This window comes from Adiantum capillus-veneris, chromosome 5 (genome assembly GCF_014529385.1).
Source record: "Adiantum capillus-veneris isolate H3 chromosome 5, ASM1452938v2, whole genome shotgun sequence".
Taxonomy (NCBI): domain Eukaryota; kingdom Viridiplantae; phylum Streptophyta; class Polypodiopsida; order Polypodiales; family Pteridaceae; genus Adiantum; species Adiantum capillus-veneris.
In genome coordinates, this window is record NC_140935.1 from 168,906,642 (window position 1) to 168,921,030 (window position 14,389).

Genomic DNA, 14,389 nt, shown 5'->3' on the forward strand with positions numbered 1-14,389 from the left:
ATATGGGCATTATAAGTTTTTTGGTAATGCCTTTTGGGCTTACCAAGGCTGATGAATAGTGTTTAAAGGACCTATCTAGGAAAGCTTGTAGTAGTCTTGATGATATCCTCATCTATAGTCGTACTCTAGAGGAGCATTTAGAACAGCTTAGAAAAGTGTTTCAATTGCTCAAAAGAAAATGACTTGAGCCCAAGCCCATTGATACACGGAGGTGTCACGGCCTTTTCAAAAGGGAAAGAGGAAATTTCCATTAAATAAGAATCAAAATGTGAATTCTTTGCTGAAGGGGTGAAATATTTTGGTCATATCATTTCTAAAGATGAAATCAAGATGGATTCAAAGAAAGTTCATTTTACAATGGCCTAAACCTAAGAACCTAGAAGGGCTACAAATCTTCTTAGAAATGTTTGGATTTTATCATAGGTTTGTTAAGGATTATGCTAAGATAGCATTTCCCATGTGGCTGACCAACTCAAAGGAAATGGAAAAACCTTTGAGTGGGAAAAAATAAAAAAAGAAGTATGCAAAAATTAAAGGTAGCATAGCTATAGTTCCAATTTTATATATAGTGGATCCCAATAAACCCTTTGTGGTTGAGACAGATGCTAGTAATTTTGTTATAGGTGTGGTTCTAACTCAAGAGGTTTGACCAATAGCTTTTGAAAGTAAAACATTAGGTCACGCACAAAAAAATTACTTAGTATATGAGAGGGAGTTGTATGCGATTGTACATGCATTGAAGAAATGGAAGCACTATTTATATGGTGCTAAGGTTATGATAGTGTTTGATTTTAAGCATCAACCAATCAAACAGAATTAAAGGGTCGTAAGGCCAGACGGGTTGAACTCTTACAAGAGTTTGATTATGAGCTTGGGTATTGCAAAGGAAATATAATGTAGTAGCAGATTCCCTTAGAAGGATTCCTATGATAAATGAATTTGAGATTTACTCGATTCAACAATGATCTGCTTGAATGATCAAGAGGGAAATGTAAGGTTGATCCTACATATTCTATGATATGGGAAACCATCCAAAAAGGGGATCCAGAACAAGAGGTTTCCAATGAGAATCAAGCATCGATTAGTGCTTTAGAAGGATTCAAGTAAAAAAATTTGCCATAGATGATGGCTATTTACTCTACAAAGGTAGAGTATGCATCCCGAAGAATGAAGAGATTAGGCGCCAGATACTCTATGAGTTTCATGATAGTCCAAGTGTGGGACACCCAAGTGTAAACAAGATATCCTAGCATATATGGTTAAATGTAATAAATGCCATATCAATAATCTGAAAGGCTTAAGATGCGAGGAGTACTCCATCCATTAGACATTCCTTTAGGGAAATGGGAGAGTATCTCCATGGATTTTATAATCGAATTGCCTAGAACACAGAGGGGGCCCGCACGACTTTGTTTGGGTGATAGTGGATAGGTTAACCAAAATGGCTAGGTTTATTCCAACCAAATTTGTCGTTAAATTTCTTAAATTGGCTAAATTATTTGTAGAGCATCTCTATTAGACTATATGGTTTACGGACAGACATTGTGTCAGATAGAGATAACAAGTTTAAAAGGCCATTTTTGGAGAGATGTTTTTAAGCGATTGGAAACAAAACTAAGCATGAGCACAACTGAGCATCCTAGAAGATATGATACGAGCATATGTAAGAAAACGGAAAACTACTTGGGAAGAGTACTTACCTATAGTATAATTTGCATATAATAGTGCCAAGCACTCTTCCATTGGATATAGTCTATTCATGTTAATGTATGGGTTTCGGCTAGAGCTTCTTATGCAGTAGGATTGCAAAAGGAAAAAGTTCAGGGAGATAAAGAATTTTAAGAAACTATGAATGAAATGCTTAAACTTGCTAAAGATAGTTTTAAAAGGACTCAAGATAGAGCTAAGACATATATTGATTTACATAGAAGGCCTCTTATCTTTGAGGAAGGGGAGCAAGTTTATTGAAAGGTGCCTAAAAAGTCTAAAACCATGAAGACGGGACCATGTCCAAAATCATCACCAAGGTATTGTGGACCTTACACAATACTAAAGAAAGTCAGAGATATGGCTTACAAACTCCAATTACCATAGACAAGTGCAATACATCCAGTATTCCACGTTAGCAGACTTAAGAAGAAATTGGGTCAATCTGATAATCTTATTCAAGATGATCAGATAGTGAAACTCATAAATACTCAATCTCTTCCACATGAGCCAGAGAAAATACTAGACACTAGAGAAAAAAGAACTAGAAATACGATTTGTAAAGAGTGTTTAGTTAAATGGAGAGATTGTGCTAAAGAGAGTTGAACATGGGAGCAAGTAAGCACTCTCCGGAAAAGGTTCCCTAACTTTAGGATTGTCCCTTCCAATCAAATTTGTGAGGACAAAAATTCTTCTTTAAGGGGGAAGGAATGTAAAGTATCCTATAGTTTTGGGGACATATACATACTATACTCGGCTAGGGGTCATGGCTTGACGTGGGAACTGCCCATATCGAGTGATAAGGGCCAAGTGGAAATTTGAAGGAAATTATGCCATGCACGAGGGTGGCGGGGTGAGAGCCATGAGAAGGGAACGGAGGTGCCACTGGTGTGTGTGTGTTCCCCTGCATGCTCTCAAGCTTCTACATCACATGCTTCAACACACTATACTAAGGCTTCAACACCCTATAACATGTGTCATTAGGACCGACATTGGATTCCCATCAAGTAAACAGAAGCAACAAGGTACGATATACATTCTGTGACCTAATATTTGTCTTCTTGGTACATGCTAACAAGGGTTGAACTACATCCTCCACAAAAGACTCACACCGACAACTTGTAGCCTTTGCTTTCTAGACTGTAACCAACAAAAATACACATGATAGCCTTAGCATCCAATTTTATGTGTTGTTGCTCAAGCACCAAGGCACAACCCAAGCAACCAAACACACGCAAGTGACCAATAGATGGCTTCTTGTCATTCCAAGTCTCATATGGAGTGGTAGGTTGCAATGCTTCAGTGAAACACTTGTTTAGTACATATGCAACACACACGGCAACCTCAAGCCAAAACGAAAGTGAAAAAGCTTTGCTTTTAACCATACACATGTTGTTTCCAGCCTTTTTTTCTTAGTAAAATGGAGGTATACATTGATCCACATTGGTGTTTAATCCTACGACTCACCAAGAATGCAATGAATTCTTTAGAATGTACTCTTCTCAATCAGAACAAGGGTGCCCACAGTAGAACCAGATACATTTTTAGCCATAAGCAAAAATTGATTTAAGCACATAAACAGTTTGGACTTTGCCTTAAGTGGATACACCCGTGTATGCCTAGAGTAATAAGCAATAAAAATACAAGTGATTGTTAAAAGATGGAGTATGCACATTAGACCACACACATTAACAACGTTATGAGAAACCTACAGTTTACGAGTAGCCCAAACTAAACCATGCTTAGGAAACTTAGAACGTTGCATTTTGCCCAAAATACAAGTTTCACATACATGTTTCAATGGTACCTAAAGGAGAGGTGACGAATCAACCATATTAGGATTCTGCAAACGCAGCAAGCTGACAAAATTTAGATGACCAAAACATGCATGCAAAAGTTTTGCATTTGAAACACTCTTCGAATCACAAATTGCACATGTTGAAATTTTCAAGCTTTTGTTGCACGGGTTGAACTTATACAATTCACAAGACAAAGTGACATATGCCATGATAATATTATCAAGACTAAAACAATGTACAATACATTTGTCATCCATAAAACTGACCACATGAACAAGTTTTGGTGTAGAAACAAACAAAAGTTTCTTCACAATCCCATGTACATACAAAACATCAACAAGTTTGTAAGAACTACCAAATGCAGCATTAAATACAAGCTTTCCAAATCCCTTGACTTAATAAGAGGCATTGTTGACACACGTTAAAATAATTCCATTCGAGCCTGTCTCAAGACAAGTTAATAAATCACAATGAGATGTAACGTGCTTAGTTGCACCACTACCAAAGTACCACACATTTTGCAACACATGCATCATGAATCGATGGATCATATTGACATTGCACACTAAAAGCTCAATCTGCATCCTTCAAAACATTTGGTGAATCTGCATTTGACAAAGCAGATGCAATGGCTACATTCACCTCTTTGTTACAAGCTTCATTAGCGTTAAGCTTAGGACATTTCTTGATGAGATCGTCATTTACCTTACAATAATGAGATTTCATCTTGTTCACACCTATTGCTATTTAAAGAAGCAATCGTTGCAAGGATATGTTTTTATTTTACTTGTAAGCGGTCTTTTGCTGTGCACCCACAAATGCATGTTCAATAGCACACTGCTTAGCCCTTTTTTAATACATAAATTGAACCTCTTGCAACAATACAGAGACAAGATCGTGAATCTTCACATCATCAGGTTTATTCTTCGTCACAAGCCTAAAGGTGGTGGAAAAGTCTAACAAGAATCTAGAAAAGCATCAAGAACTACCTACACAAGGGTGTTTTCAAAAATGACCACCAATGGTAATTAGTTGTTCATTGAGATCTTTAACCTTCACAAGAAGTAAATCCATACCATCCTCCTCGCGCATAACTTTGAACTGACTCTAACTTCTTACACAGGTGATCAATTTTGCCAAATTTAGGCGTGTATACAAAGTTAGTCGATCCCATGAATGCTGTTGCCTGCGCATACAAGGAAAAGCAACTCTATCAATAGAGTTGTTAGAACGTACACCATCATCCATAAACCTATATCCACATAAGATGATCTTACATCATAACCACAAACAATGTTCTAAATGCTCTTTGCAACAAGGAGATGCTGCATGATGTATCCCCCAAATGGATAGGTATCCCTTTCAATTTGTCCTCAAAAGATAATCCATAAAAAACATCATTGTTGTCAACCATGGCTGGTCACCACTTGATGTGAAAGTTGCATGTAAGGAGCGAAAGCAAGACTAGCCTAATATATAGCACAACCCATAGAAGACCACTAAGTGCTAATTTAGTAAAATTTGCGCTACAAAAAAACAGGCATAAAAGGAAAAATTGCATGGACACTTCTGTGAGTAATGGAAATGTATGTCAAAATGAATCCAAATCCAAACTCTGACACTACCATCATCTACAAACTTTTCCAAAGGTTGTATTTCCCTACAAACGCTCACCAAAAATCATCTCAATATGAGAAAGTGAGCCAAGAAGGTGCTTGCAACGTTGAAGCTTGCTTTAATACCGATTATTGGATATATGGTTGCATAAATGTGTATGAAGATAGAGAAGATTAAGGAGAAGTTCAAGAGAACAACACACATAAAGAAGTACTATTGAGTCCCAACACGAGATAAGGCTTGCCCTAGAGTGATGGATATATCTACATAATATCATGGGTAGGGAAGAAAGTGTCCTGAGGGTCCTAAGTGTGTTCACACACATAATACGGTAAGATTGGCAAGTAGAGCATAGAGATTTTTTTGAAAGATAGTCCAAATAAACATATTGGAATGGCATCAAATATAGGATTTGGCTATGTGGCCTTTCAAAATATCGTTATAAAGCCCCAAAAAAGTAACGGTTTGCCAATTAGGAAGAATTAATTTTAGATTTCTCCTTGTTTTTGCTGTTAATAAGTGTTTTTCACTAATCTAGCAAAAAATTCAAAAGCCATGAAATTATCTATACGAATTTTTTTTGGCATTCATGTACATGCAATATTTAGCTTTCTTTTTCTTGAAATGTTTTCCTAGTAAGGTCCCTTGGTTCACAATAGAAACCAATAGACTTGGAGAATATACAATTTGGAGGGTGAACGAACCTTAAAAGATGGAAGGTGAAAGAGATAGGACAGAGTTAAAAGGTTGATCATATGGCCTTTTCATTTTTTCGTTCCTTTTCCTCTAGACCATACTCTACTTACCTTAAGATGTACATGAATCTCTTCAATTCATGACTTTTTCCAGCGAAGCGAACTTTTCCTCCAATTAATGCTGTCTTCCCACTTTTCTCCAATAAAATGTTTTCTGGTTTCCTCTGACTATCTCTTGCATTCAGTAGAGTAGTTACAAGTTCCACTACTTGAAACTTTTGACACAAGACAAGTAAAATTCCATGTCATTTCAAGCAAGATGATGTTTGTGGGTTTAGCCAAAAGACATTCTAAACCTCTGCATTTATCATTTATCAGAAACAAAAGTGTATAACCTTGTGCGAGTCACCCTTACAAAGCTATCATCACTTTTAGAAAAGATTCAGCTTTATCTTCTTTAGTATCTTTGTTACTTCAAAATTGGATTAGACTCGCTTTCATTTTTGGACATTTCCTATGTAGGCTGGTGATATCATCATATTCGCGCCTCATTCAAGGCTCTCAACACCCTAATTCACCAAAAGAAAATGGTATGCTACATAGCAATAGCGCAATTTTCGTCTACAGGACCAATAGAAAGTTGATGTTCAATGTTCCTTAGTTTTGTGACCAAGTTAACAATACTATAATTTTCATTTTAGCAACAACAAAACTGTAATATCAAAGGCAAGCCCCAAAACAGAAAAAAATGAATCAAAAGCATGGTCTTTCTAAGTAAGATGGAATCATGATCAGAAGGTTGGTAGGGGTGGCTGCCCTAATAGCTGATGTAATTATGGCCCCTAGATGACGTCATGGCTCAACACGAGTATGACAAGACCTTGTAATTTTTTGGGTTGAGCAATATAATTCACTCACAATTGCGAGTTTTGCTATAAAAAAAGATGGAATCATGATCAGAAGGTAATAGAGCACACATGCTCAGCTCCTTCCAAGAAAATGCTTCAAACTTTGAATACAACTTTCAAAAACCCCAACTTTGCTCTTCTTGTCTGAATCTATGGTGCCGCTTTTAAAGGCCCTGTCGCTCTGTATGTTGGTTTTAAAGGCCCTGTTGCTGTGTATGTTGGATTCTATATTCCTTAGAAAGATGACGAAACAAGGCCTTCAGTAGAAAACAATTAGTGGCTACAAAACTTGTACAAAATTTACAACAAGCGTGCTCAAGGAAAGCACCAGAATAAATAATCCTTTGCAAACTCAGCTGACACACTGGCACCCCACTCTCAATAACAGACTTTCCATGTAGAACAAGGAAGATGTTACTAACCTCATTGACGTCTATTCAAGATCCCACGACCAAAATATTCTGCTATTACAGAAAACCCATCGTCTGAATTCCTTAGCAGTTGGAAGAACCTGTCGTGATCATTAGCACTTTGGTCCAAATTGTGCTTCATGTCCAGCAATTGGCGGTTATTGGGTATACAAACCGGGCACTCCTTTTCGTTGTCCCCAAGGCAACGCTGATGGAAAGAATGCATGCACAGGAAATGGACTGCAGGAAGATCCAAAGAGGAGGTGCATGCTGAACATTTGCTAAGTTGGAAAATTCTCGCATTAGTTTTCAAATCTTGAACTTCATTCCGCATTGAGACTGTTTCCTTCTGTGCAGGTGAAACAAATGTGGTAAGGGATGAGTTTATACACCCCAAAAACACACTCAATAATTATTTCGAAAGAGAGGTGCTTGAAAAATCAACTCGCTTTTGTCTTGGAGTAAAGGCCCATGCATATTAGCAGTAACTAGGGATGCCATGTTCATGACATCATTTCTTTGCGGGTCCAGAAAGAGCACATGCCAAATGAGTTCCATGATTAAGACAAAAAAAAACACTACCATGGTGAAGCGCATTGGCTTGTGAAATCACACTGCCTTTCATGACTACAACAATTTCATAAAATGCCACAAAACCACGTTGACATATCAAATCCATGTGGTACATCCACAAACACACACGCTTGAAAATAGATGAATGCCCACACACACATGCGTACAAGCTTGTGCCGTTTCAACTTACCTTTCAAAGAAAAAATCAGCAGTAAATTTACAACAAGAGAACCACTAATATCCATACCTGATACTTGTCAATTGTTTTCTGATCTTCCTCAATAAGCTGAGACATTTGCTGAAATTGGCGAGCAACATAATCCTTCACAACTGACAAGGTCAGATTGGGATTCTTGGCAAGTGTTTGCAGCACAATAAGAGGAGGAAGGAGATTATCTTTTTCAACAAACACGAGGACCTCTCTTACTTCTTTTGAGCAGTCCTCCCCCCTCTCACCAAAATATTGCAATATGTCAGCCCAAAGGGAAGAATCTCCTCCCCTGCTAGGATCCGCTAAGCGCTTGCAACAGGCAATCAGCCCTTGGTAATCTTTATCTTGCATATAGCAACCCAGGAGTTCCTTGTAAAGCTTCATCTTTTCATACAAGAACAAAAGGCCATCCCGAAAACCATGCATTTCACATAGTACTATAGCCAAATCTTCATCATATCGAGGTTGTTGCTCATGTGAAGGCCAAGCACTCTTGAGTAAAGCAAGGCCTTTCCTGAGTCGCTCTGCCTTCTCTTCTTTTGACTCCCTACTGTAGTTAACAATAGAGGTATCCAGTTTACCTTTGCTTGCTCTTCTAGATGCAGAATGATCTATAGGAGAATGCTCACTTCTTGTCGTCATACTGACATTCAAACTTTTCGCCCTGTTCAGAACGCTATTATTTACTTCCTCTTTCTTTTCCAGAGGTTGAGAGAATCCTGGTGAGCACAGATCTTCCGAAAGGTACAGCTCAAGTAATGTATTGTGTATCTCTGTGTGGGCTAATGAGTCCTTAACCTTGTTAGCATATTGTTCTAAGAAAAACATCAGCCATTTTGGCTGGTCAACAAATATATGTATGAAGTCCACAGGAGATGGGAGAATTGCTGGCAAGCCATTAGAGTGCAAACTCTGAGCAAACCCTCTGGACTCTCCTACACAGATTCCCATGAGGATGTCAATGGTTTCCGGGGCCTTGTGGCACACTAGAATTTTCCCATACTGTTTCAACCTTACTGCAGCCTCATAAAGTGAGAGGCTTGAGATGTATTGCAATGCTTCATCATAGCCACCTAAGTCCTCGAGCAAAATCTTCAAGTACCATTCATGCTCCCCCGCTTTCTTTGCAACATACATTGCATGTTGGTGATACCCTGCAGCACGGCAAACTTTAACCGCTGTCTCTACATCAAAGCGAAGCTCTCCTTCACCCCCTTCTTCGCCTTTGATAAAATCATCCAGTTTGGCAACAGCTTTCAACTTGGTGAAGCAATTTATCAACAGTGTTGTGTGATCAGGTGTAGCTAAGCCCTTCTCATGAAGCTTTTCCAGATAATTTGTCAAATTATGAATTCTCTGTGCATCTAGAAACTTCTGAATGACATAAGAGGGCTCTAATTGTCCAATAGTGCGGATATACTGAGCCATGGCTTCATCATAGTCCTGTTTTCCATACAAATGATCTCCATACTTACGCAACACTTCTGCCGTAGCAGCTGCATCCTGCTGACTTTGCACCAGGTTGATGGCAACAGTATAAAGGCTTTTGCGAAAGAGCATCTCCAACTTGCTTTCCATATCCTTTTCACAAAGACACACCACTTTGTGATCATCCGTAAGAATAATAATGTTTCCCCATTCACACAGAACGTGAGTGACCTTTCCAATCGGAAAGCTGTAAGCAATAAGTCTGTTCTTTAGGTCATAAATGTTGAAAAGACTTCTGTCCGTACGCCTTTGATCAGCAATTACAACCAGGAGATACCCTCTGAACCAGCCAACAAAGCTTTTCTCTCCTTCAAAAGCCCAGCAAGGACCACGACCATCAGCATCATAAAAGTAGACTGCCTCAGGAAGTCCAATAACAAGATCCTGTAATTTTGAAAATACACAAGCCTCAAGCTATATAAAATAAAAAACAAAAAGCCCCAAATCGCTCGCACATGGGCACGCACACATACACATACACAAAGCCTTAAGCTATATAACATAGATACAGAAAAACATAATTGGTCGTGCAGGCATGCACACACCACACTAGCATATGAAACCGCAGCCATTTTGTGTAGCATGAGCACATCACAAACCTGATTGTCATTCATCGCCACGCAACCTCCCTCACAGCCAATTTGGTCCAGTGGAATCTTCTGAGGTGTCTGATGTTGCATATTGAAAAGAGAGATTGAATCTTTGGTCACCACAAAGAGCTGCCGGTCTTGCCCATCAACTCGAAGACCTAGACCTGTAATTGCTGACAGAGGGCTCACATCCTCAAAAGGACTCACCACTAGCTTAAGGTAAGCCATTGCACCACGAGCAACCTCACCCTTGAGACAGTAAACAACCCCAGTTTCTAACCCAATGCACACCAGCAACATGGGTGGTGGCTCCTCAAACACCAGAAATGAAGTGACCTATAACATTCAGTCACACAAAAGATCATCATAAACTACATGAAATGTTCTACGTGAGCATTTTAAAAGAGCTGAATCTTCTGAGAAGCAAACCTTGGCTTCAGGAAATTTGTCCTTGAAGACTTGAAATGTTCGAACACACAGTGGAACAGAGGTGCTTGTACCTTCAGCTTGTATTTTATCCAAGTCAAAAATCTTCAGATTGACGGTGGAAAGAGGCACAGAATCATCTTCTCCTACCGTTACTAGCATATTCCTTTGCTGCAAAAAGTAATGAAAATATGTGAGCTGCAAATGAGTAATTGTAACGGAACTGAAAAGTAAAGTAGAAAGTCCCACATGGCACCTTCCATTCTTCATTCTGTAACAACCAATCCAGAAACAGTGATTCATTTCACGTTGCTTAATGTTAGGATACTTTACCACTCATATTAACTTAGCCATTATTTGAAAAAGACCGATATATTTTTTCTTTTATTTTAGAGCGAAAAACTAATAGGATGGAAAAAAAACAACAAACAAACACATGTAAGAACAAAAAACAAAAAACAAACGAACAAAAATTGAGACAAAACAAAATTATACAAATAAGCGAACACACAATATCCTTCAAGGTAGGATCCCCCTTTGGAGCAACAGGCATAATCGCAAAAGATCATCTCTTTGGATTTAGCATCCGAAGAGTCATCCTCTTCTTTGCAGTGAACATAAGCAACACAACCAAAAACATGAAGATGAGAGGCCACTAGTTTTACGTTCTGTAAATACCTCTGGAAGGTTGAGAAGATGGACTGATGTAGCCAGTGGCCACCCATAATGGAAGAAGAGTGGCATGATGAAAGAGAGTGCGTGCGATCTCCTGCACTATCATGTTCTTCCTTCCCAAAACACCATTTTATTGAGGGGTATAAGGGGGAGAGGTTTTGCTTTTGAATGCATTTAGAAGAGAAAAATGAATCAAAGGGCTTAAATTGACCTCTGTTTTCCGTTCTCAATCTGGATAATATATCTGAAGGGAAAGAAGAACGTAGCGGCAGACGCATTGTCTCGCAATCCACATATATCCACTGTCACTTTGGTACACTTTGGTACATCATTGAGACATTGATGAAATGTAGGAGCAGTATGCTACAGACCTGGATTTTGGTGAGATTTTCAACAGGGTAAAGAGAGGGGAGATAGTTTCTGGCATTCTCTCGAAGATAAGAGTTTTTGGCAATGAAAGACTATGTTGTGTGTGACCCATAGTCTTCTGAAGCAGAAGGTGTTGATGGAGTGTCATAATCTTACTTTTGTTGGGCACAGAGACATAGATGCAACACTTCAGGGTGTTGAGAGATACGTCTATTGGCCAAAGCTCAAGAAGGAAGTGAACGCGTTTATGCGTTTTTGTATGGTATGTCAAAAATTGAAGTATGAAAGCACAAAGTGACAGGACTTCTGAAGCCTTTATTGATTCCAGATCGCCCTTGGTAGAGAATAGATGCAATTCATTTTTTACCTTCCCAAGACTCAAAGTGGGCATGATGACATATAGACTGATTCAACAAGCAGGCTCATTTGGTACCACTAAAGAAGAGAGTAAAGGCCGATCATTTAGGAAAGTGTTTGTCTCATACATTTTTGGTTGTATGAGATGCCTACATCTGTTGTTTCGAGTAGAGATCCTCAAATTATCAGTTTATTTTGAAGAGTGTGAGAATGTGGGTATTACACTCAAATTTTCTTCATCGTTTTATCCACAAACCGATGGACAGCCAAAGATAACCAATTCAATAGTTTTGGACTTGTTAAATTGTTAAATCTCTGAACATAGGTCTCAATGGAAGTGGTATTCGCCATTGGAGTCCGCATACAACAACACTGCTCATACTGCAACATTGGAGTTTACAATGTGCATCCGACAACATTGTTCATACTTCAACACAGAGGCACCATTCGAGATTGTTGAGGGTGGCAAAAAGGTTCCACCTATTTTGTGCATAAAGGACAAGATTTTTCAGGTGGATCATCCTAACTCCTGGCATTGGCTCCGATAGGTGCTCGGGTTGCAAAACGGACTTGCCCCATCTTTTCAAGGAATGCCCAGGGATTAGAGGTCTAGAAGGTAAGGTTTGCAATTGAGTTTTCCAAGAATGATTTACTCCTAGGAGGGAAAGGGATGAAAAGCCAAGCACTTTTGATATGTACCAAAGTTGTTGAATTCTTCTTCTTCGATCATATCTCGAAGGCCAGGAACCGCCGAGTGTTCGACAAGGATCTCTCGGAAGCCAACTTCTTAGAAATTGTCCCAGAAAGCGAGGAAACTATTATAGGGATTGGAAAAGGCAAGATTTTAGACGAGTGGAAGAGAGCAACTCTCGCCACCAGGACTTTGATGATATGATGTATGCGAGGTTGGGGCTCCTTGTGAAAAGCCTGGTCATCGGTCTCCTTTGAAATTTGTGTGGCCATGGCTTGATTTAAGCATGGTGCTGATGTAATGGTTTATTCTTATTAGTATAACCTCTCACCAGTGTTCGGGAAAGGTCTGCCTCAGCTTAGCCTAGAGCTGGTTCAAATTTGAGATTAGCCGGTTTGAAACAAGGAAAAAGGGAAGAAAAAACGGCAAAAATTACAAGGAAATTGTCACGAGGACGTGGCAACTGCTAACCTTAGTTGTTGGTTTGCTTGCCTCTGCCTTTGTCCTCTAGCGAACGCGTGCAGTTGCTTTTGGCTTCACAATATCGAGCCAAACAATTCACCGGTTTCCTTGAGAAATGTGGTTGATCTTAGGCCGCTAACTGGATGGTTGATCCGCTTTCCATAGCCAGTAGTTGGAGTTGGTCTTGGTTCTTCATTGGAGGCGAGGTTGCGCAGGAATATGCAATGGGGAACTTCCAAGATGCTATCCAAAGGGGCTCAATCAAGCTCATTGCATTTCAAAATTCCATTGGAAATCCAAGACCGCCGAATCAGTTCTTCCCTTGGAATATCAAAATGCAATTGTTGATTCATCGTTGATGCTGAGGGTTCGCGAAAACAGCTGTTGGCTTTTCCTTTCATCTCATAATGTTGCCTTTTATAAGGCTGCTGAAGGCGACCTGTACCTGCTCGATACCCCCTTTGTCCCGCCCAATGCGTACAAATAGACCACATCGTCCTTTTCGCGGGAACAAGCCTTGGCAATAAGTTGACACTTTGAAAACAAAAAAGTCCATTGTTGCCATTGCGTACACAACGCTGCTAAACCGGCTAGATTCCCTTCGTTTCGACACGTTGGCTGGCAAGGTACTCTTGCTTTCGTTGGCGTCGCAGAATGTCTAACCCAAGCGTCGTAGTCAAGCTAGCACAATGCGGAAAAGTAGATGCGAGACACACACGTCAATAGACATGCACGAGATTGAAAGAGGAGAAAATAGAGAGAGAGATTGACAAGCCAAGCTTGAGATTGCACCTATTAACTTCGAACTAATGGATACAAAGTGATAGCCCGAAGGGCCCTTATATGCTACCCATAGAAAGTTGCCTGACCAAGCCCAAATAATTTGTGTCAAATACATAAAGTAAGTAACTAAATAAAGACCTAAAAATTGGGCACATTCACATGAGAGTGGACAAAACTGCGCAAACAGATAGTGGAGAGAAAATAGTTGAGTAGACTTTGACTCTATGCGTACATGCATTTGACCACTTCAAACCATGCACTAACACAAAGACCGAAGTCCGTGAACAATCATGATCACATTCACAATCACTATGCCCGTCAGGATCGTAGACATGAACTATGATCTTTATAAGTTATTTAGCCATCACATCCAAATCGCATTGATCTCTCACGAACGTCTTCATGCACTAAATCTCGTCACTCTTCATATTGACAGGACAAAATGCTGCATATACTCAAAGAAAAACAACAATTGAAAGAGTACATGATTCATTTAGTTCTTAAGGAATTCCAAACCACAAGCCTAAACTTAAGACAAATTTTTATGTACATAGCATAAAGTCTCTAAACAGACTATTTTCAACCTGTCAGCACCCGCAAAATCTTAGAGAGAAGTTGGTCGACTCTA

At 39.3% G+C, this 14,389-nt stretch overlaps 1 protein-coding gene across 5 annotated transcripts in view; it reads right to left on the minus strand.

Annotated features, from left to right (window-relative positions):
- Positions 1 to 4,392: 4,392 nt before the first annotated feature.
- VPS11 (vacuolar protein sorting 11) overlaps positions 4,393 to 14,389 on the minus strand; it is a 68,217-nt gene continuing 58,220 nt past the window's right edge. The window contains exons 2-6 of one of the 5 annotated variants that reach the window (XM_086513180.1): positions 10,428 to 10,595; positions 10,008 to 10,334; positions 7,957 to 9,792; positions 7,149 to 7,485; positions 4,393 to 4,692 (exon numbers count right to left, since the gene is read on the minus strand). In XM_086513180.1, coding sequence (XP_086369306.1) covers positions 7,150 to 7,485; positions 7,957 to 9,792; positions 10,008 to 10,334; positions 10,428 to 10,595 — 2,667 coding nt within the window. In that variant the 3' untranslated portion in view covers positions 4,393 to 4,692; position 7,149. Of the gene's footprint in view, positions 4,693 to 6,554; positions 7,486 to 7,956; positions 9,793 to 10,007; positions 10,335 to 10,427; positions 10,596 to 14,389 lie in introns of those variants that run through there. The other 4 variants (XM_086513184.1, XM_086513181.1, XM_086513179.1 and 1 more) reach the window with 4 other exon arrangements.